The 22,962-nt window shown below is 39.5% G+C and overlaps 1 protein-coding gene across 2 annotated transcripts in view; it reads right to left on the reverse strand.

The window, feature by feature from the left end:
- Positions 1–22,962, reverse strand: part of zgc:158766 (uncharacterized protein LOC100009641 homolog) — a 173,966-nt gene that overhangs the window by 54,338 nt on the left and 96,666 nt on the right. For both annotated transcript variants that reach the window (XM_059945321.1, XM_059945320.1), the window contains exons 3-5: positions 13,743–15,072; positions 9,935–10,153; positions 7,901–8,024 (exon numbers count right to left, since the gene is read on the reverse strand). In XM_059945321.1, coding sequence (XP_059801304.1) covers positions 7,901–8,024; positions 9,935–10,153; positions 13,743–15,072 — 1,673 coding nt within the window. The remainder of the gene's footprint in view (positions 1–7,900; positions 8,025–9,934; positions 10,154–13,742; positions 15,073–22,962) is intronic.

Raw genomic sequence — 22,962 nt, forward strand, 5'->3', positions numbered from 1 at the left:
ACAACAAATAAGATGCTGGAGGAATTCAGCGTGGAGGGTAAAAGACAGTCAGTGTTCAGTTTTTCCTCTTTATCTGGACCAGATGAAGGTTCTGAACCTGAAACATTGACTGTCCCATTTCCCTCCACAGACGCTGCGCGTTATGCCGAGTATCTCCAGATTCTCGTATGTTGCTCCAGGTTCAACATCTGTGATCGCTTGTGTCTATGTGTATTCAGACAGTAATTATGTTTAAATTTCCAGGGAGAAAATTATAGTCCAAGCTGAGACACCAATGTAGAGTGCTTGATATTTGGGTAAGTTAACTACATTCACAGGCAATTCACAGGCTTTATGTCAACTTCACTTTTTGCTCATTGGCTTCCTCTAGGTGAGGAGCAAAACTGATACCCAGCTCACACTACCAATCCCACAACCGTTAGCTGGTGCATTTCCAAACTAATTAGCTTTCACCTTGATGACCAAAACATTTGAAGTTCCTGACAAAATTACATAGAAGTTGGAAGCTTCATTGGGATTAGGATAAAAAGAAACCCAAGTTCATGCAAAGATTTTCCACAGAGCTGACCCACTGCAGTACTGTAGCACTAAATGAAAATCAAAATCTGCTGGAAATTTGAAACAAAAACATAAATGCTGGAATTACCAATGAGGTAAATAGCATGTGCGAGAAAGAGAAACGGTTAATGTTTCAGGTCAAAGGACTGACAAGGGTGTCAACCCAAAATGTCAACTCTGGTCCTCTTTCAAAGGAAATTGAAACATAGAAAACCTACAGCATAATACAGGCCCTTTGGCCCACAAAGCTGTGCCAAACATGTCCTTACCTTGAAAATTACCTAGGGTTAGCCATAGCCCTCCATTATTTTAAGCTCCATGTACCTAACCAAGAGTCTCTTAAAAGACCCTATCATATTCCACCTCCACCACCGTTGCTGGCAACCCATTCCACACACTCACCACTCTCTGCGTAAAAAACTTACCCCTGACTTCTCCTTGGTACCTACTTCTAAGCATCTTAAAACTATGCCTCTCGTGCTAGCCATTTCAGCCCTGGGAAAAAGCCCCTGACAATCCACACGATCAATGCCTCTCATCAAATAAAGTAGCATATACACTGGATTTGGAAAAATGTGAGTAATTTTAAAATTGTTTACAGTAGTAAACTTCCACACAAGTACATGCGGAATTTGAAAAAAAAACAACTCAGACATTTGACCCAACGTGTGTCAGTTCTTTGAAAGAACTATGGAAGTAATGCCGCTCTGCTGATCTTTCCCAGTAGTTCCAGTTTTAAAAGATTACTTTTATTTGTCACACATATATTGAAATATTGAAACATAAAGTGAAACATGGTGTGTGTCAATGAGCAACGCAGTTTGAGGACGTGCAGGGGCAGGTCACAAGTGTCGCCACATTACTAGTGCTGACATAATATGCTCACAACCTACTAACCCTAACCCATAAACCTGTACAGGGAGGAGACCAGAGCACACAAAGGAAACCATGGACATAGGAGCAGAATTAGGCCATTTGGCCTATCGAGTCGGCTCTGTCAATCCATCATGGCTGATTCATTAAACCTCTCAACCCCATTTTCCTGCATTTTCCTCATAAACTTTGACTCCCTGATCAATCAAGAACCTATCAACCTCTGTTTTAAATATATCCAATGACTTGGCCTCCACAGCAGTCTGTGGCAAAGAATTCCACAAATTCACTACCCTCTTGCAAAAGAAGTTCCTCCTCATATCTGTTTTAAGCAGATGTCCCTCTTTTCTGATGCTGTACCCTCTAATCCAAGACTCACCCAGGATAGGGAACATCCTATTTATCTAGGTCTTTCAATATTCAATAGACTTCATTCTTCTAAACTCCACTGAGTACAGGCACAGAGCCATCAAACACTCCTCATGTATTAACCCTTTAATTCCCAGAATCGTTCTCATGAATCTCCTCTGGACCTCTCCAATTCCAGCACATCCATTCTTCAATAAAGAGTCAACAATACTCCAAGTACTGTCTGACCAATGTCTTATAAAGGCTCAGCACAACATCCTTGCTCTTATATTCTAGTCCTCTCTATTGAACGCAAACATCAAATTTGCCTTCCTTACCACTGACTCAACCAGCAAACTAACCTTTAGGGAATCCAGAACAAGGAGTCTCCAAGTCCCTTTACACCTCTGATTTTTTAAATTTCTCTCCATTTAGAAAATAGTCTTTGCCTTTATTCCTTCTACCAAAGTACATGGCGATACACTTTCCTACTCTATATTCCCAACAGCTACTTCTTTGCCCAATCTATCCAAGTCCCTCAGTACTACCTGCCCCTTCAGCTATCTTCATAATAACCACAAACTTGGCCACAAAGCCATTAATTCCATCATCCAAATCATTGATATATAACGGGAAAAGAAGTGGTCCTAATAAGAGATTGAATTGTGGCATTCAGTACACCTAGTACTTTATTAATAGCTGCTTTTTGCAGTATGTAAACTACAGTCGGGATCATTGAGGAGAATTCTCTTTCTAAGTAAATAGCAGGTGCCATTTCATTGGCTGTTCACTCAATCCTGCATCTGGACATCAAAACATCTGGACAGCAAAGATGCACACATCAGGATGCTCATCATTGATTACAGCTCAGCATTCAGTGCTATCTTCCTCTCAAAACTAGTCAATAAGCTTCAAGTCCTAAGCTTCAATACCTTTGTGCAACTGAGTCCTCATTTTCCTCTCTTGCAGATTCCAGTCAGTTCAGATTGGCAACAACATCCCCTCCACAATCTTCATCAGCACTGGTGCACCACCGGCTGTGTGCTTAGCCCCCCACTTTACACTTAGGATTGTGAGGCTAAGCACAGCTTCAGTGCCATATTTAAGCCTGCTGATGACATCACCGTTGCTGTTGAAAATCTGGCCGAGTACTGCCACAACAAAAACCTCTTACTCAATGCCAGTGAGAGCAAGGAGCTGATTATTGGCTACAGGACGTGGAAACTGGAGGTCCATCAGCCAATCCTCATCGGGTGGAGAAAGTCAGCAACTTTAAATTTCTCGGTGTTATCTTTTCAGAGGACCTGTCCTGAGTCCAGCACGTAGGTGCCGTTATGAAGAAAGCACAACAACACCTCTACTTTCTTAGAGGTTTAGGTAGATTCAGCATGTCATTTAAAACTTGACAGAAGTCTATAGATGCGTGGTGGAGAGTATATCACGGCTTACTGTATCACCGCTTGATATAGAAACACCAGTCCCCTTCCACAGAAAAGTATTGGATGCAGCCAAGTCCACCAAGGGTAAAGACCTCCCACCACTCAGCACATATGCAAGGAGCTCTGTTGAAGGAAAGCAGCATTCATCATCAAGGACCCCTGTCACTCAGACTATGCTCTCTTCTCATTGCTGCCATTAGGAAAAAGTTAAGGACCCTCAGGACCCACACTGTCAAGTTCAGGGACTGTTATTACCCCTCAGTCATCAGGCTCTTGAACCACATGGGATAACTTCACTCACCCCCTCAGTGAACTGTTCCCACTGAACTGGATTCACTTTCAAGAATTCCTCATATCATATTCTTGATATTTATTACTTACTTATTTATTAGTTTTTCTCTTTCTGTACTTCCACAGTTTGTCGCTGTTTTTTCCACACATTAGTTGCTGTCTGCCCTGTTGGGTGTGGTCTTTCACTGATTGTGCTATGGTTCTTGTATTTATTGTGACCGCCCTCAAGGAAAGGAATTCCGAAGTTTTACATGGTGACATATACGTACTTTGAATTTTGATCCCTACAAAACACCACTACTCACTCATAGTCAACAAAAAAAGTCTCCCTTCATTCCCACTCTTTGCCTCCTATCAGTCAACCAATGCTAATATCTTTCTTGTAATACCATGGGCTCTTATTTTGAAGCAGCCTCATGCGTGACATCTTATCAAAGGCCTTCTGAAAATTCCAGTAAACATCCACTAACTCATCTTTATATCCTGCCTGATACTTCCTCAAAAAATCCCAATATATTTGTCAGGCAAGATTTTCCGTTGAGGAAACCATGCTGACTTTGATCTATTTATTTAAATTATGTGCTTTCAAGTACCCCAAAATTTCATCCTTAATAATTGACTCTAACATCTTCCCAACCACTGAATGCAAGCTAACTGGTCTATAATTTCCATTCTTCCTCCTCCCTCCCTTCTTAGAGTGGAGTGACATTTGCAATTTTCCACTCCTCTGGAACCATACCAGAATCTAGTGATTCTTGAAAAAATATTACTAATGTTATGCTTTGTTAAATATTCTGAAGTTACAAATTCAAAAGAGGACACAGGAGTCTGAAATTTAAGTCTAATTTCGTGCTTACTTTAAGCAAGGTGTACAGGTATCACGTGTACTTGAGCACACATAGTTTAAAAAATAGACCAAAGTCAGCATGGTCTATACACAAAACTTGCAGAGTGCATTGCAGAGATCAGACAAATTTGCATTACTTATGCAGGAAAGTAGCAAGGACTTGAAAAGGTTTTGTCCTCGAACACACTCTGCCATAATAGACTTCATGCCAGAGCAACTCTTGAGAGCTGAAGACACTGATGAGAAAATGCAAGGTTCCCAATAAAATGCTGGCATTTCATAGATCTGCCACGTGACAGCTTAGGGAAAAATGACTCATAGAACTAGAGCCAGATGTAAAATATTCATAAAGGAAAATCTTTATTGTTTATTCCCCTGTTTGTGTAAAGGCCAGAACATGACGACATGATTGGAAACCAAACTAAGGTTACAGCTGCACTTTCCATAGGTATTCAGTCAAGTTGCACTATGTCTTGATGTGCCAGGTATCTTTTCTGTCCTCAGATTTAGGATCGTAATTTACCGATGCTGTAAAGGCTGTTTGACTGATTGATATCACCATGTTGCCTTCTTATGCTCAGTCCAGCAATCTTGCCATCAATCTATCAAAAGCCATATAATTAAATTCAGTTTTCATTATGTTAGAGAATCATATATTATGCATTTATTGGTTTCCAATGAGGCTGTATTTTATGGAGCCTTAAGGAGTCAAAACAAGGAAAAGAGGAATGATTGCAGAAAGGAGGAGACAATTCTATTCATGGATCAAGTGAGCATCATGTAATTGTTCAAGTGATGCTCAAGTAAGTGAGATTAGGAGAGTCGCACAAAGAGAAGGAGCTGTGACTTTGCAATAAAATATCTTTAACTGTTCAATGTGAATGCAGAGGAGATGTTCCTGTGCCCCTTGGCTCAGAGTCAAAGGGAAGCAAATTCAAAGAATGAACAAGTTATTTCTTCAAATGACATCAAAATGGACTTTCTGGATTTCCCCAGCTTTGGACTCTTCTTCTTGGCTCCTTCACTGATTAACAGTGCAGTCAACTCCAATGTACATCATTGGACTTTGAACTGGTCATTTGAAGTTGTGTTCAGATAGCCATCCCTGTCTCTTGCCTCAAATAACAGGTTGAAAGAGAAAGGAGAATAATACAACGTGCCATAGTCAAATCATCTGCCCAGTTTCAGCTCTCACCCAGACAGGTTCTATTCCACTGGAAACAACCAAATAATGTGCATAATGATTTTTCATAAGAATTATTCCTTTCAAAGGGTATTTGAAGCTTTTGATGCCATCCAGTATTCTGTTAGGATTTAAGAGTTGAGGAATAATTGAAAAGCAAATTGTTAGATTAAGAGAATATAGTCAATAAAATACTTTGAACAACTCGCTCATGAATGTATTTTCTGCATCAAACTAACATTTCCGTCCACTTCTCTCCCAAAGTCCAACTTGCAGAGAACCCATGCCAAAACCCTTCCCTAATCCTTTTTCACACAAAACCAAGCAAGTCCCAAATCACAACACAAGCAATGAATCATTTTCTGAGCTTTATTTGCTTTTTGTAATGTATAACCAATTAGAAAACAGCAAAAGTGCACAAACAGCAATAATTGGCCTGTTTCATCGGTCTGTCTTAAATAATGATGTTCGCTGAGCAATAAATCTTTAACAATATATCACGTAATCTTTTAGGCTTGTTTAGGAATGCATACAGAATTTCAGTCTCATGGCTCAAGACATTGATGGCAACTTTGAAGATGTAGGTGTCCCTCACTCCTGTTGTGAGGTGTCTGCTACATTACACATACATGACGGTGAGGAAGGAAAAAGGAATATGAAAGAAATCATATACCTTTTCCTCACAGTTTGTAATGAAGTGTCTACACACATCCTGAGCTAACCTTGCCAAGTTTTATATAAAGTTTTAGTCCATGCCAGAAAACATTTGCAAGGGCTGTAGACAAACACAAACACTTGTTTTGAGGCAGCTGAGGGAACTGAATCAACAGAATCTATTTTGATGTATTTAATGGAAGTAATTTGTTCATTCTTTGAACTTGCTGTTTTCAGGCATTCTTTGCTTTGTGTGTCTTTGCTCCTTTTATCTCCAATTTGAAGAGGTTATTTCTGCAGCAAAGATATCTCAAAATCCAGAAATACATTCTTGTCGAAGTAAAGCTGAAATATATTCTTCTTTTCAGATTTACAGAGCTCATGTCAACAAGGCACTCTTCACTATTTAATTTGTTTGAAAATGTTCTAGTGAGATGTTCCGATCCAGTGTAAGTCAGTTAATAGCTGGTGCTATTGAGTTAAACTTTTTTTTAAAATTTTGACTTCATAACAACGAACTATCACTGATCTATGCCCAAGTTCAAGTGACATGGAGGAAACTTCAAGGTAATTTTATTCCCCTCTCCATGTTGCACTTCTTCTTCTAGTAGGTGTTCAGAAACACAGGTGAAAAGCTTTGAATTTGATGAATTTATTTAGTGAAAAAACTAAAATTTGGCAAAGAACAGGATTGGTATTCTTTGTTATCATGTTAATTCCCAGGATTGCAATCAGGACAAAATTTTATTTAGGCTTTCACAGGATTTAGTTATGTTTTAAATCATAGCTAGTACTATCTATTAATGTCAGATATTTGAAGCCTACTGCTAAGCGATGGTGCATTGACGGGAGGTGAATTTCTACTCAGCTTGCCTCAGTAGTGTATCACCAGAGTGTTAAGACCTGTGCATACAGTCAGTTCAATTGCCTGTCTGTCTCTGAACCAGGTAACTGCATGGGCTTGATTCAGCATGACTCAAATTCATTTACATGGAGGCTTCCCACTTATTGACGCTTGTCCAGCTACCTGTTAGCTGTTCAATATGCCATTTCCAGTTTTCTCCCTCAATTTCAACATGAGTGTTTTTTTTTTATCATCTGTGTCATTTGCTACCTTTGTTTCCCAAGCAGCAAAATATATCAAAGTAACAGATGTTCCCAATGTGGCCACTTTGGACAAGGCCAATTAACGTCATTGTTTGAGTGAGCCAACACATCTGAACTTTTTATTATCTAAACAATACCATCATTGTTATTGTGCCTAGTTTTTTAGTGACGCAGGAGATGTAACTCCCTATCACTTTTTATGTTTCTGAAAATATAACAATTTAATGCCGATGCATGGAAGTTCCACCCCAGCTTCTATTGGTCTAAGCCATGTTAGTTTTGATGCAAAGAAGAGAAGAAATCAAAGAATTTTCCTGCATCCTCAGTACAGGAATAGAGGCCAGTGGAAACAAAAATAAAGAAAATATTACATTGGCTCACTGTAATCTTTGCTTCAGGGAAGGAAGTCTGCTGACCCTTACTGATGTTTGTTGTATTTGAGTCCATGTGGTTGTTTTCAGCTGCTCTCTGAAATGGCCCACGAGCACCTCAGAATTGAGGTAAGGCAATAAATAGAAGTCTCACCAGTGATTCTCATAATAAAAGCATTCTGAGTAAAGATAAAATATGTGTCCGCATGTGCACACACGCTTTCCATACCTAGGAATGGTGTAGTAGTACCCCAGTAAATTGGTCAGCTCTGTGCTGGGGTAACTTTGATTCAACCAGATCATGTTGTGTGTCCAAATCTGGATTACAGCTCGACCAGCTTTGTCTCTGTTTCCTATAGGATAAATCAGTCAAAATGAGGTCATGAGTTCATGCTTCATTACCTTTTCACTCCCTTGCAAAAAAAATATGCATTTCATTTCTATTGGAGATGCCCTCCACATGGACATGTGGAACGATAATATGAAAAAGTTTTCACACTGAGCTCCATGGCATTTGGGAGATGGAAATAAATGATAAGGCTTTTGAGGAAAAGAAGATCACAACTGCTTGGTTAAATTACGGAACCTGAGAATAAGAAAGACAGAGGAAATCGTGAGTAACTTCTGATGCGGACACTATGGGCAAGAGTCAGTGGATAACATAGCTCTGGAGGAGGCCACAAATAGGATTGAGAATTCAGAACTAACATTTCTGGGGACATGCAGCCAATGTTTGTCAGCAACTTCACACTGTGGATGAGGGATTTGCTGAGGAAGTCAGTCTGCTACTTTTTGAACCAGTGGAGAAACTTTAATGCTAGTGATTTCCTATACATTGGAAACACTGGTCTGCTGGCTGCAGATATATTTGGGATTGAAAAAATAAACCCTGACGCCTGATTTTACTTAGTTCCTTAAATCTACAGAAAGGGTAAAATCAGAAACCCATATATCCACACGTTTGTGTGGGCAAATGGCTTACTTCCTTTTGCTTTATCTGTCAAGTGGCACTGTATGGGAAAAAATAATAATAATTCTTCACTAAGATTTGCAACTGCAAATCTTAAGGTTTGATATTTATTTTTAGAAGCTTTCTACATGACGCATGCCTCCGGGGTTGTACTCTCAATGGGTTGTTTTTTATCTCACTTTTCTTGCTTAGTAGGGGTTTTTCTTTATTCACAAAAATTTTCAATCTTTAAGATAATTTTTGAGGCATTGTAAGTGTTGTTACTTCGATGTACCTGTGTATTTTGAATAATAAAAAGATTAAAAAGAAAGATTTGCAACTGCTATTCTTTTCCTTAAATAATTTCTGTGTTTGTCCATTGAAACACCCTTAAAAGAAGTTTCCAGTTTTTCTATAGGCCTCAAAAGGCTTCCTTCATTTTTTCCCATTGGATTGGTAAGACCATTTTTTCTTTGTTCTATTTCATTTGATTTGTTTATGGTTAAATCCACAAAGGTTACATTTATTTAGCTGGAGCTTGTTGGCTTTCAGAATATATTTATCCTGCTTGCATAGAATCACAATGCTAAAGGAATTCAGTTTGTTTCCAATTACATCATTTAATGTCCACCATAACGACTTATTCGTGTCAAACTGAAGAAATTTGAACTGATACCTCCTTCCATAGTTTTGCTTATTTCTGACTTCATGCTACATGCTACAACACAAAATATTGTAGATTCTGGAAATCTGAGACAAGTTGGGTGGCATCTATCACTCCAAATTGGTTAACGTTTTTGTCATAACAACATTTCAACTTCCAAAAATTAGGGTTGATCCAACTCTTAAAGTCAGAGTTGAGATGCAGTACAAGGAAAAATCTGCAGTAAGTTGGAATATTCTGCTTTCCTCTCTTACATTTTACATTTCAGTTGCTGTCTTGAAGTGGCTCAAGGTGTTGTTCTTTAATTTATTCAAAGAAAGAAAAGCGAATGGTAGAAGTCTGTAAATAAAATAGGTGGGAATGTTGGTTATTTAAAGTTGTTACATTCAGTCTTGAATCTAAAGGCAGTAATATGGAAGTAGGAAGGTTAATTGTTATTTCTTGAGCTTCTGGGTGCCTAAACAATCAGCTCAGATGGAAAGAAATGTGGTTATTTTCAATACATTTCTGAGTATTAATTTACTTATCCCGTGCTTTGAATTTTATACAGTTCAAAAATTCCTGCTGACACGTAAAAAAGTTAACAAGCTAATTTGGTTGAAACTACTTTCTTCATTGTAACTCATTTTCTGGTGGTTGACCATACCAACCTGGTAACTGAGCGATTCCTGACTGCAGCAGATCCAGGTTTACCTCTGCAGCTGTAGCAGGGAAGCTGTTGCAGGCTTGGGCACTGCGTTGAACCTGCGCTGTGGCCTGAGGACAATCTGGTGAGGAAGAAGTCTCTGTAGATTCCAGCATCTGGTTTAAAACAGCATGGCAGCTGCCCCTCCTTCCTGCCTCCGTCACACAGCTCTGCGAGAGGCCTGCTAAAAGGAAATCAATCTCTTTAAGTGATCTTACCATGCTCTACAGCACTCCAACAATAAATGACTCAAGACTGCACTGAACCAACTTACAAAATGATTATTCTCAACATTTTATGAAAAAAAAAACAAAATTATAAAATGGGTACACTGATAAGTCACTGGGCAAAGTGCCCAAAATGTGAAAGCTCTCATTTTTCTATGTGAGATCTCCAGCTTCCTCTGCCCACGCACATGATCTTTAGCAACAAAATATATTTTAAAAGTATTTGTGAAGACATTGAGAGATTAAAAAATACTTTGCAAAATCTGTCAAATACAAATTTCCAGCCATAACACATAAAACAGTTATTTGGCCTTTGATGATAATCCCCATAATGGATCATTTTTGAAATTCAAAGCCAGTGTCACTGTGTCCACAAGATAATTTTGTTAATCATTCTAGGTCAATCCATTCTGGACTTGACTCATTCTAACTGCTTCCTAACTCACATTAAGACTGGAAAATATTTCTCTTTCTCTCTCTCTCTCTCTCTCTCTCACAATGAGTTGATTGTGTCAAAAACAGACACATTTCAGTCAAAGGACTTAACTCGCAGTGATGGTCATGTCTGTCCTGATGAAGGGTCTCGGCCCGAAACATCAACAGCGCTTCTCCCTATAGATGCTGCCTGGCCTGCTGTGTTCCACCAGCATTTTGTGTGTGTTGAGTGTTTTGTACATATCCAGCTTTACGAGGGGTGATTGATAAGTTTGTGGCCTAAGGTAGAAGGAGTCAATTTTAGAAAATCTAGCACATTTAGTTTTCCTACACTTACACACAGTCTAGCAGTTGTGGAGCATACGGATCCCTTCTTTGTAGAAGTCGGCATCTTGGACCTCCAGAAGTGGTCCACAACAGGGGTGATTGATAAGTTTGTGGCCTAAGGTACAAGGAGATGAGTTCAAACTTTCTGCATTTTTGCTCAAAGAGTTGAACTACACGTGTATGTAACAAGAGCTATGTAACTCATCTCCTTCTACCTTAGACCACAAATTTATCAATCACCCCTGCTGTGGACCACCTGGAGGTCCAAGACAGTTGTGTTACATGCATGTGCAATTCAACTCTTTGAGTGATCATGCAGAAAGTTTTAAGTCAATAACTCATCTCCTTCTACCTTAGGCCATGAACTTATCAATCAGCCCTGCTGCGGACCACCTACAAAGAAGGGATCAGTATGCTCCACAACCACTGGACTAAGTGTGTACATGTAGGAGGGGACTATGTTGAAAAATAAATGTGCTAAGTTTTCTAAAATTGATCCCTTCTACCTTAGGCCATGAATTTATCAATCACCCCTCATATGTTGCATTAATCTAAAGGGGGAGGAAGTGTAATGTATTTGTTCTAGAGCAATGACCCCCTTAACTCTATGAGCTGTTGTCTACATGTATGCTGGTGTTTACATATGTGCATTGTTATAGTTTGTGTTTTCTCTCTCCCTCTCTCTCCCTCCCTCTTTTACATACATGCTTAAATGCCATACAGACATGTAAAAATTTGTTCATGACATTTCAACAAATTCAGCATGGATCCAGAATTAGTGGAAATCTGACCTTTATTGGGCACTTTCAGTCTCCTGGTAATGTGCCAAACTAGGGTGGTTTTGAAGTGGATACGCAGTACATCTCAATTTACTCTCCTGCCAGAACTAGTTTTTATAATCACAAACATAGATATGAGTCAAATTCAATGTTCTCCACCACTCAAGCTGTAAATGCGTATTCAGTTAATAACCTCCTGGTCATGACTTCACTGTGATCCATTACTATTTTTATGAGGTAGAATTCCAAAAATAAACATAGCTGTCCATTACTTGTTATGATGATAAAAATTCCTCTTAACACTTAGTTACCAGTTAGGATTTGTGGTAGCTGCTGCCCACAAATATTGGTTGGAAATCACGTTAACACGTTATTTTAGGATGTGAAGGTGACCTCAGTATCATACTGCCACATCTGCCAGTAAGGTAACATAGGTCTCTAGGCCGAAGCCAGGAAAAGCCTCAGATAACTTAAGGAGGGCTCTGGATTAGTGCAGGACATAGTGTGCCCTCAAGACACTCCAATAAACTTCATAGTCAAATAATTTTGTTTGAATTATAGTCACTAGCTCAATGGGAGAACATAACTGACCTACATCAATGGAGAAAGGGCAATCCTACTTTTCAAGTGGTGCTATTTGGAGATTCCATTTAATACCAAAGTGCCATGACAGAGTTTGTGTTGATCAGACAAAGGGAAGTCCTGATTTTGACATCTCATCAGAGATGCAGGACTTCTAACATGGTACACTTTCAACATTATACAATAAACTCTAATAACCTAACACAGACGAGACTTTGGAGGTGCTTTATTAGTCATTTTCCAGAATATTTGATGTTATTCCTAAAAATACCTTGACATGCCAAGTCATCTTTTCTGTTAGGATGTTACGTGATATTAGAATAAGTTATTCAGTGAACTGCGTACGTTAAAGAGAGAACAGGGAACATGATCCCCCAGGGGAATACAGAAAGCAGGGCTCAGTGAGTGGAATTGCAAAGCAAAAATTACCTGGCGAACCAAATGCTGAATCGTCATGATTGCTGAATAGTCATTTTGCAGACTATTGGAATTTTACCATACCCAGTACTTTCCACTAACATTGACACTGCTTTTAAGCAGGATCCCAGTCTGGCTTGGCAGGCTGCCTTGCTTCTCTTCTGCTCTATGTAAATATGGAGTAGTGCAGCTGGGTAGTGCACCCACCCCATACCCTTGCAACCCATTAATTTTCCCATAGTGTTTGCTCCAAGCACCTTGAGGTTTGGTTTGTTGCCCCACCAATATTTGTACGATTATGCACATAAACCTAGCTAGTAAGATGCAGAAACATGAATTGGACTTTTCTTCCTAGTTGTGATCACCTGCCCTTTGCCCTCCTCTACTACTGGCATAATTAAATGCAATGCAGGGTTCATAAACACACACAGCAAGTTGGAATCCACTGACAAATCTTGGATTGTGCATTGGTATATATAGGGGAAGATTTTAGCATTTTGTCACTGAACTGCAAAGATTCATGAGCAAATTTTGAAGTGTTTTGTTTGTAAAAATATAGCTTTTATTACAAAGGTTTTTAAAAAGAAAATATTCCTCCAAGTTATTTGAGTGGAGTTGACTAGGCAATTGTAATTGCTCAATATGCATCAACATTTATTCTTCACATCAAGAGATTTATTTTGGTTTTAACAGATGACGATGCTTCGACCTACTTTTGTACATCAGATATTTAGCCATAAATCTTCAGACCTTCGAAGCCTTCAAACTTATTCAAGAATGAAAGACAATGTGTTTTGATTCAGATTGTCTTTGAGGTAACAAAATTTCACCATGGACAAGGACAGTACTTCCTAAGTTTGTCAGCCCGTAAAGTATTTCATATTGTGACGTTGTATCAAACATTTTTTTTAAAGTAACTGCTCCTCCCTTATTTTAAAATTTTAAAACTTGTTGACCGGCAAAAAAACTACAAACTCACTTGGTTCATTTAAATTTCCATATTTACCTGGGTTAGTGGAGCTGCTTCCTGGATTGGTCAAACACGTGTCAGAATTCAACTTATCCATTTCTACCATGTGACCATTTGATATTTTTTTTCTTGAAGAGTCACCAGAAGAGAATCTTGTCTTTAATGCTTTCTCCTGTAAGCTCTTGTAAGCCATATCCAAAGACTTGGATCTTCTACGACATACTTGACTGCTGGGAATGGAAGAACGTTCCTGCAGCATCACAGGCCCAGCTGGGTTTCGACAGTGCTGGGTGCTTTTAGATTCTTCACTCCCTCCTTTATTTTCAGAACTATCAGCATGTAGACCATGCTTTTGGCTTAGTTTATCACCAGGTCTTTTTGTAAATATCCTTAAGTTTCCATTATTGATCACCTCAGTTTTATGCTCCATTATTTCCTCTGCTATGGATGCCTCAGAACTGAAGCCCAGTTGCATAGGATTCTGCAAAGCTTCCATGTATGACTTTCTAAACAGACGTCTCGTTTCAAAGTACACTGAGTCTCGGTGCTGCTTCCTCCGTTGACAGGGACTACTTAAGTCTGTGGCAAAGGTTAAAACCTTTGTAGTATTCCTGGTCTCAGGGCTAGGAACCATCAGAGCTTCATTGTTAACTGTTGGGACTTCATCAGTAAGAGGACTGGGCCGAACCAGATTTGGTAAAGGAACTACATCAGTGCTATTTGAACTTGGGGGAAATAATGAACTGTCTCTTTCCCCAGGGCCTTTGGAAATCACCTGTTTGACATTAGTCTCAAAAGATTGAACGTCTTCTGAGAGGCAAATCCCACAGTTCACTCTACCTTCTAACATTGCTGTTTTTTCCACTGGAACTAATGCTTCAGTAGAATTGCCATGATCTGGCAAGTTGCTGCTTTCTGTCATTTGTGGCATTTTTGCTGTGGTAGGTGCTAGCTGGTCATAGTGATCAGAACCAGAATGTTCGTAAGTCAGAGCGGTTTTTGGCCTGTTGACAAACACGGGGTTAATGACGTTCTTCCAGTGTACTCGGAGAACAACAGTGCCACTCGTTAGGAGACAACTGTGCAGGGAACACTTGTGCTCACGGTTCACATTCTCCAGAAAGTCCATAGTGAAGAGGTTTGCATAGACATCCTCAGGAACAAGGACTTCTTCCACTGACTGCCCATTTTTGGAAAGACACTTCAGCACCAGTTTCGCAGATTGATTCCCCTGTGGTGCGACCTGAATATAAAAGTCTCCGGCCTTGAGAGGGACCTTGTGGAGTGATGCTAACTGCACCACCACCTTCTCGTGGACACACAGTGGCCAGCCTTCATGACGGAAGATGAGCCCTGCATACTTGGCCTGCAAAGAAAAGTAAAGCAACGTTAATGGATGCTGGGAGCCTTCTGGCTTTGTTTCACCTTTTATATCCCAAAAACGTTGAACCCACGTATATTCTTCACTCCACATTTGCCCGTTTCAGCTGACCATTTCTGGAAAAATGCGGGAAGTGGACGATGGTTCACCAGGACAAAATAAGTCACAGGATGATTGATCATTTCCAATAATTTCCAGAAGTCCTGGAATGGTCAATGAGTTAATTATCCAACCATCTCCATTCTGGACTCAAGGTTTCTGGGTACATGGAAGCACATGACAAAGCACATGGGCAAAGTCAACATGGTTTCCTGACAGATCTGTTGGAAATTTCTGAGGAAATAACATGCAGGATAGACAAAAGATAGTCAGTGGTTGTTGTTTACTTGGATTTTCAGAAGGCTGTTGAAAAGATGCTGCACATGAGGCTGCTAAACAAAAGTCTATGTATTTACAGGAAAAGCACTAGCATGGATAGAAGATTGGGTGACCAACAGAAGGCAAAAAGTGGGAATAAAGAAGGCCTTTCCTGATTGGTTGTGGATGTCTAGTGAAGGTCAATAGGAGCCAGTGCTGGGGCTACAAATTTTCACTTCATGGACTAAAGATCTGTATGAATTATAGTGGACAAGTTTGCTGATGATACACAGAAAGATGGAGGGACAGGTAGTGTTGAAGAAGCAAGAGAACTTGGATGGGAAAACGGGCAAAGCAGTGACAGATGGAATACAGTGTAGGGAAGTGTTTGGTCATGTACTTCTGTAGAAAGAATAAAGACATGGATTATTTTCCAAACGGGAAGAGAGTTCACTGATCGGAGGTCTAAAGAGACTTGGTGGTCTGCATGTAGCATTCCTTAAAGGTTAACCTACAGGGTTAGGTCAGTAGTAAGGTAAATAACTCAGATGTTACCATTCATTTGGAGAAGACTAGATTATCAATCAGGATGTAATGCCTAGGCTTTAAAAGATGTTGTCAGACATATTTAGAGTATTATAAGTAGCTATGGGCCCCATATACAGGGATGGATATGTTGGAGTTGGAGAGGATCCAGAGCACATTTACAACAATAATGCTGGGAATGAAAGGATTAACTTCTGAGGAGGGTTTGATGACCGTGGACTTGTACTCACCTGAACTTAGAAGGAGAAGAGGAGATCTCATTGAAATCTACTGAGTATTGAAAGGCCTGCATTGGGTGGACATGGAAAGGGTGTGTTCAGTAATGAGATGGTCTAGGATTAGAGGGCACAGCCTCATCATCCTTGTTCTAAAGGATATCCCTTTAGAACAGAGATGAGGAGGATCTTCTATTGCCAGGGGGTGGTGAATCTGGAATTCATTGCCACAGAGGTCCATGGAGTCCAACTCTTTGAGTGCACTTAAAGCAGAATGTAATAGGCTCTTGATTTGAAAAGGTGTCAGAGGTTATGGGGAAAAGGCAGGATAATGGAGTGATAATGAAGTGATAAAGGAATAATGAATCATCCACGACCAACTGGCAAAGTAGACTTGATGGGCTGAATAACCTAATTTTGCTCTTTTGCTCTTTTGCCTAATGGTAAAGATTTGAGGTATTCAGCTCTGGTGGTATATAACTATGAAATGAATAATCTAAACGAGCATTGGGACCATAAGGGTAATTAGCATAGTAATTCCTACAATTCTGACAACACAAGTAGTGAAGTGATTTGTGATGTCCTAATGTCATAGAAAAACAAAATTCCTTAATTAATAATAGCAACAGAACTTACTGAAATCATGGTATATCTGAACTCTAGAATGTTAAATGACACTTCTGTTATATGAAAGGTATTCAGTTGCACATGGAATTGGTTTGTGATAGAGCAACAAGTTGAATGCAGGTTATTCTTATAACTAATGCTAACTGGGATGGGCTCCAGAGATCAGGAAACATTAGAAGAGGGGTTTACCCCTCTTAAATCAGTTAAATTAATAGAGATGAGTAGTCACAAGAATTTACTAAAACTGGAAAAATTACTCAGATTACTCCCAATTTGTTGGTATTAATTGTTAGAAATGTTTGTAAAAGTGTGGGAGAAACAAACCAAGGCTGTTTCTGAAATAGGGAAAAACAATACACTTCCGTACTGTCACTGGGAGGGTCAGCCTGAATTATGTCATAGAAGTAAGATCTGAATGCATAAATGACATAGAAACCAAAGAACAATCCACTGCCTATAATTTGTCTGCTCATCAGTCAAACTGATTGAGTCATCAGGCAGATAAATTTGAAGTAATTTTCCACGATGACAATGCCTTTTTTTTAAGTGAAGCAGTGGTTATTCTCACAGAAGCAATTATAATTTATATTCAGTCCTGACCTTTAGTGCTGTTTGTGTAAAGCTTGCATGTTTGTCCTGTGAGCATGTGAGATTCCTAACATATTGCAAAGTCATGCAGGTCTGTAGATTAACTGGCCTATGGAAATTGTGCAGAGGACAACCAAGTGTCCAGATATGCTTTAGAATCTGAGGGAAAGGGAGAATTTTGGGAGAGTAAAATGGGATTGATGCTGAATTAGTATAATTGGCTATGTGATAGTGTAGAAACAGTAGTGTAAAGAGCGTACTTCCATAGTTTGCAACTCTCTGAGCCGGTAGAACTACAATCTTCTACCTATCCATCGAATAGCTTTGTTAACAAACCTCTGACAAATATACTTAAGATCATATTTATTTCTGCCCTGTCTATATCTAATATATGTCTATCTTAACGCTTTTGTTGTAAAGATGCTTATAGTTCTTGGAAAGTGCTATTTTTAATGTCTAAATAAAATGATAAATATAATAGGCTCTCCAATCCAACCAGTGAATATTTATAGGGCTACAAAATCGAGTGCAGAAGGAAGAAGAGATTTATTTTTTGCATGACTTCAGATTTATCTAATATGTTGATAATCATTAAATACTTTTTAAGGTGGTAGTTATTAATATGACAATGGGCAAGAGAACAGCCAAATTGCCTGCAGCAAGATGTGACAAAGAGAAATGTGTTCTTTTCTTTTTAATGATGTTGTTTAAAAATGAATTTTCCGGTTCTTAAGAGCATTGTCAAGTAATCTTATATCTGGGGTTAGGGGGGAGGGAGGAGAAGGAAATTTGGTTTAATATGTCAACAGAAAGATGGAACACAATCATCATTGCGTGCAAACTCACTGCATTCAAGCTGTCTGTGATTTTTTTAGGCCACAGCTAGATCACTGCACTAACAAAGTATGTCTCTTTTATCTCCATAGAGAAAGAGTAAAAAGCATTGGGTTCATTAAATCTGACACTGTGTTTTCTCTAGGCCATCTCCAAGGTAGCAAGGGAAAATTCCACTTAGTGAAGTGACCAGAAAAGGGGAAGGGTACAAAGTAGCCTGAAACGTCACAAAGCTTAGAAAGTGAAACAGAATTTTCAAGTGGCCTTTGTGCTTGTAAAAAGTACAAACAATTTTTTACAAGGGCACAACATTTACCAGAAATGATACAATGTGTCAAACAGATCAATATTCAATCAATAAAAATAACAGAAGAAAAAGTGATTCCCAATGAAAATTATTTATTTTCTTTTTACATGCTTACTGCAGTCACATCCTTTCTGAATTGCACGATTGAGGACATTGCTGAGCACAATGGACGAGATTGTCTGACTAACTCTCACTTCCAGGTCTCCAGCCTCCACTTTGACCACACACAGGGTTGCTGACCACCCTCTCAGTCAGTCCCGGAGATAGGTGGCCTGGCCACCTAATCACATTCCTTGGGCGTGCGTTTTTCTGCAGCAGAAACTGTAAGCCAAATCAATCACACCTCCAGATGGGGCAATTTATTCGCATGTACAAAGGGATATGTATTGGAAAAGAAAGAACAACTACTGAATTATAACAATCCACAGGCATGATTCAATTACTTTATTTCAATTTTCTGAAGTGTTAATGGAGTTTATGGAGCACTCTCAACATCTAAAAAATTCCAGTCAATATTTTACAAATCACAGAAGCTAATAAAAATACTTTATTACTTTTGTACAATTTTATACATCTCAATTACATTGCATTTCTTTGAAGTTCTTACTACAGTTTAAGAGATTTACTTGCTCTTTCTTTTATCAGTGGAGTAATATCCCTCCCCATCCCTCTCAACTCCATCATCCTGACATCCTGGTCCACTTTCATCCACATTAGCTTTCTCTGAACCTGCACACTATCTTCTCCCATTTGCACCTCATCCTGCTGCCCTCATCTATATGAGACCACTAAAAGCATCACAAAAGTTAGCCTGAAGAAATCAAAATTGAATCAAATCCCAGTTTATCTCCATCTGATTCAGCACTGCAGTTAATGGTTATTGGAGAGAGTTTAGGAGCAGGAAAATATGGATTACTAAAACAACATTTCATGACCTCAGGATCTCTGAATAAATTAGAAATGCAGAACATTGAGATAGCAATAGGAAAGTTTCGGAACTGACTATCTGATTTACTGATGGAAAGGAGGGAAACCTATTGGGTTGGGCTTGCTCTTCCAGCATTGGGCCATTGGTGACAAGACACTGCCGATGCTGGAACCTGGAGCAAAAAAGAGGAACTGAATGGGTCAGGCAGCACTTGTGTGAGGAAGTAGACGGTAAGCATTTTAGATTCCGGCCCTTCATCTGGACTGAAAGATGGAGATAGACAATGCAAAGAGGTGGAGCAAGAGCTGGCAAGCAATTGGTGAATCCAAGAGAGGAACATTGAGGGTCTTTTTCTTCAAGCTGAGAAGGTAGGCAGTTTAACATCATCCTGAAGTTGATCTCTTTGACAATGTAGTGCTTCATTGTTGACTGACCAGGCCTAATATTTTTTGAACAGGGATTTCACACTTCTAGTGTTCTGTTATTGAGGTGAGAGCCAAACAATTAGTCAGAGCCATCAAGTTAGGAAATTTCCTTGCCCTTTTTTCTCAAGGTGCTAAATTTAGAAACCTGCAAATAACCCTGTGGAATCTGGCAATTTGTTTTTTGTGTGTATTTCCTCAGGTAACACAGAGGCTTGCCCCAATTGGAATCATCTGCTGTCACATTCAAATTGGGAAATAGGAGTAGCATACTTGAGAAGTTAGTGTATTTACAAGTGACTACACTTGGCTCAACATATACAGGGTCATTAACAATCCACCCTTCTTTGATATACTTGTCCTGCTGAACAGTTTTGGCCCAGAACATTGACTGTATTCTTTTTCTGCTGAGTTCCTACAGTATTGTGTGTGTGTTGCTTTGATTTGCTTCTTATGTTTTTTGAAACAACAAACTTACAAGGGAAAAAAATCATGATCCTGATTGCTTTTACTCAAAAATCTTCATTGTGGGAACAAATGACCCAGCACAGTTCTTTAGTCAGTTGTGCCCCCACCACTGGAAAGTGTTTAGCAACTGGACAAACTCTAGTGGGAATACCTGAGATGATTAACAGTTCACATGAAACCAAATTAATCGCAACTAGGTCAAAACAACCTGTCAGGCTCCAGCAGTTTCAAGCAATTTTCAAACTTATAAGAGCCAAGCGTGGAACAATAAAGTGTTTCAGTCTAGTGACTCCTGCAAGTACAGAGGAAGGAATAGAAATGCAGGATTGCAATGCTGAATCACTCACTGATGGATTTTGTTGGGGGCTTGGCTACAGAGAAGGTAGAAGCAGATCTGCTCAGCACTGACAGAACCTATGCTGCCACTCAGATGTTAAACGTTGTGAAGTTTACAATTTTCATCAAGGCAGAGGCTCTACTCATGTGTTACTCTTTACCATTTATTTCCAACTCGTTAACTTGGTATGTTCACTGCTTCCTGGGAAGAGACCAGAAAGTGAAAAGGTCATCAAGTGGAATGTTATCAATGTTTAATCTTGTCTATTTTCACAAGTTAGTACCAACCCCTAGTAGAATAGTGATTACCTCAGGTGGCCTGAAGTATTTATTGCAACTGAATTTGAAAGTTTGGAAAGAATGCTGTTCAAAACTTATCAACAGATAAGATGGCAAGATATTACTTGCCTTGGGTCTAGCATCAGTTGATAGGCACTTCCACTCCCTGACAGTAGTCATTTCAGAATGTGGAGTCTACTAGTGTTCTTTATAGGGTCATCAGACACAAACTGATTCTGAACTACACCAGGAGAAATTAGGGCAGATGACTAAAACTTGTAAGAACATAAAAATTAAAGCAGAATTAGGCCATGATCTGACCCATGCTCCAACAGTCAACGTGATCAAGGCTGACCTTTTATCTGTGCCACCTCAGAATTTGAAGCAGATTTATTGTCACTGACATGTCATGAAATTTGTTGTTTTGTGACAGTAGCGCAATGCAATACAAGAAGTAGAAGAAGAAAAAGAAGGCCCTTAACTCCTGGTGGAGTCATTGGGGTGCCGTTGTGACAAGCTTTTTGCACCGGTCTTTTTGGTGATTGCTCATCATGTGGCATTTCTGTAGCATTCTCCAGTTTTTTTTAACGAGGTCAAGTTGCTAACACAACGCACAACCTAGCATGGATGGAATGTGTGCAAGGGAGCCGGCTGGATTCGAACTCGGGACCATTCACCCCAGAGTCCAGCACTGATGCCACTACGCCACCAGCCAGCTAAATGCAATACATGAAGAATACTCTAAATTTTAAGATATGCATTAAAAATAAATTAAACAGTGCAAAAAGAGAGCTAAAACTGTGAGGTAATGTTCAAGGGTTCATCATCAGTTCAGCAATCTGACAGTGGAGGGGAAGAAGCTGTTCCTAAAACTTTGAGCATGTGTTCAGGTCCCTGCACCTCCTTGTTGATGATAGTAATGAGAAGAGGGCATGGCCTGGGCAGTGGGGGTCTTTAATGATGGATGTCACCTTTTTGAGACATCGTCTTGAGAAGATGAGTGTAGGTTACTGCCCATGATGGGCCATTTTTGTACACTAACCAAATATCCATTGATTCCTTCAATATTCACAATCATTCTTTTCCTCTGAAATATTTAATGATTGAGTCTCCACAACCCTCATGTGTGGAGAATTCAAACAATTTTAGTTCTCTTAGCTGAAGATTTTTTTTCTCACATCTCTGCCTTGTGCAGACAACCCCTTATATAGAAACCGAGACTCCGGGTTGTACACACCCCAGCCAGGAAAAACATCAGTTCCACATCTACCTAGGAGAGGAAGGATATTTGCTTATGTCACATCATCATTTCAATTACAGTACCCCCAAGATCACAAGTAATTTAGACGTAGCAAAACCTTAGTCCTGATAAGACAGTGAGCACTTGCATCTTCTTCCCTGTCTCTGAAGACATTGTTGTTAAAAGGCAGCGGCTGTTTGGTTGCCTTCCTTCGGGTACTTGAGACGCACCTCACATTCTGACCCTTGTATCCCTTCTCAAGCACTGGAAAATATGCAGCAAATTCATAGTTTCAAGATAACTGTGCATGTGAGCACAAGGCTGACCCCCAGTTCATAAGTAATTCATGAGGCAGTTTGGACAACGTGCTTCCATAAACATGGCCATTACTGTTTATTAATAAAGCTGCACCAATAATCCCGTTTGCTGACCACCGCTGAGGAAAGCTCGTCAGACTAAATGCAATAATGGTAATCTTCCAAAATTTCCTAGATTCTCAAATGATTCTGGTAACAAATGTAACACTTCTTCAAAACAAGGAAAGGAACAATAGGGAACTACGGATGACAGTTGCTTCAGTAGTGGGGCAAGTGGAAGAATTCATTACTAAAGTGATAGCAGAGCATTTAAATATTCATAATGTGATTAGACAGTTCCAGTCATTTCACCAGAGGTCTTTAACTTGAAAGGCTAACCCAGGCATGGGCAAACTACGGCCCATGGGCCAT

The sequence above is a fragment of the Hypanus sabinus genome, chromosome 20 (assembly GCF_030144855.1).
Source record: "Hypanus sabinus isolate sHypSab1 chromosome 20, sHypSab1.hap1, whole genome shotgun sequence".
Lineage (NCBI taxonomy): Eukaryota > Metazoa > Chordata > Chondrichthyes > Myliobatiformes > Dasyatidae > Hypanus > Hypanus sabinus.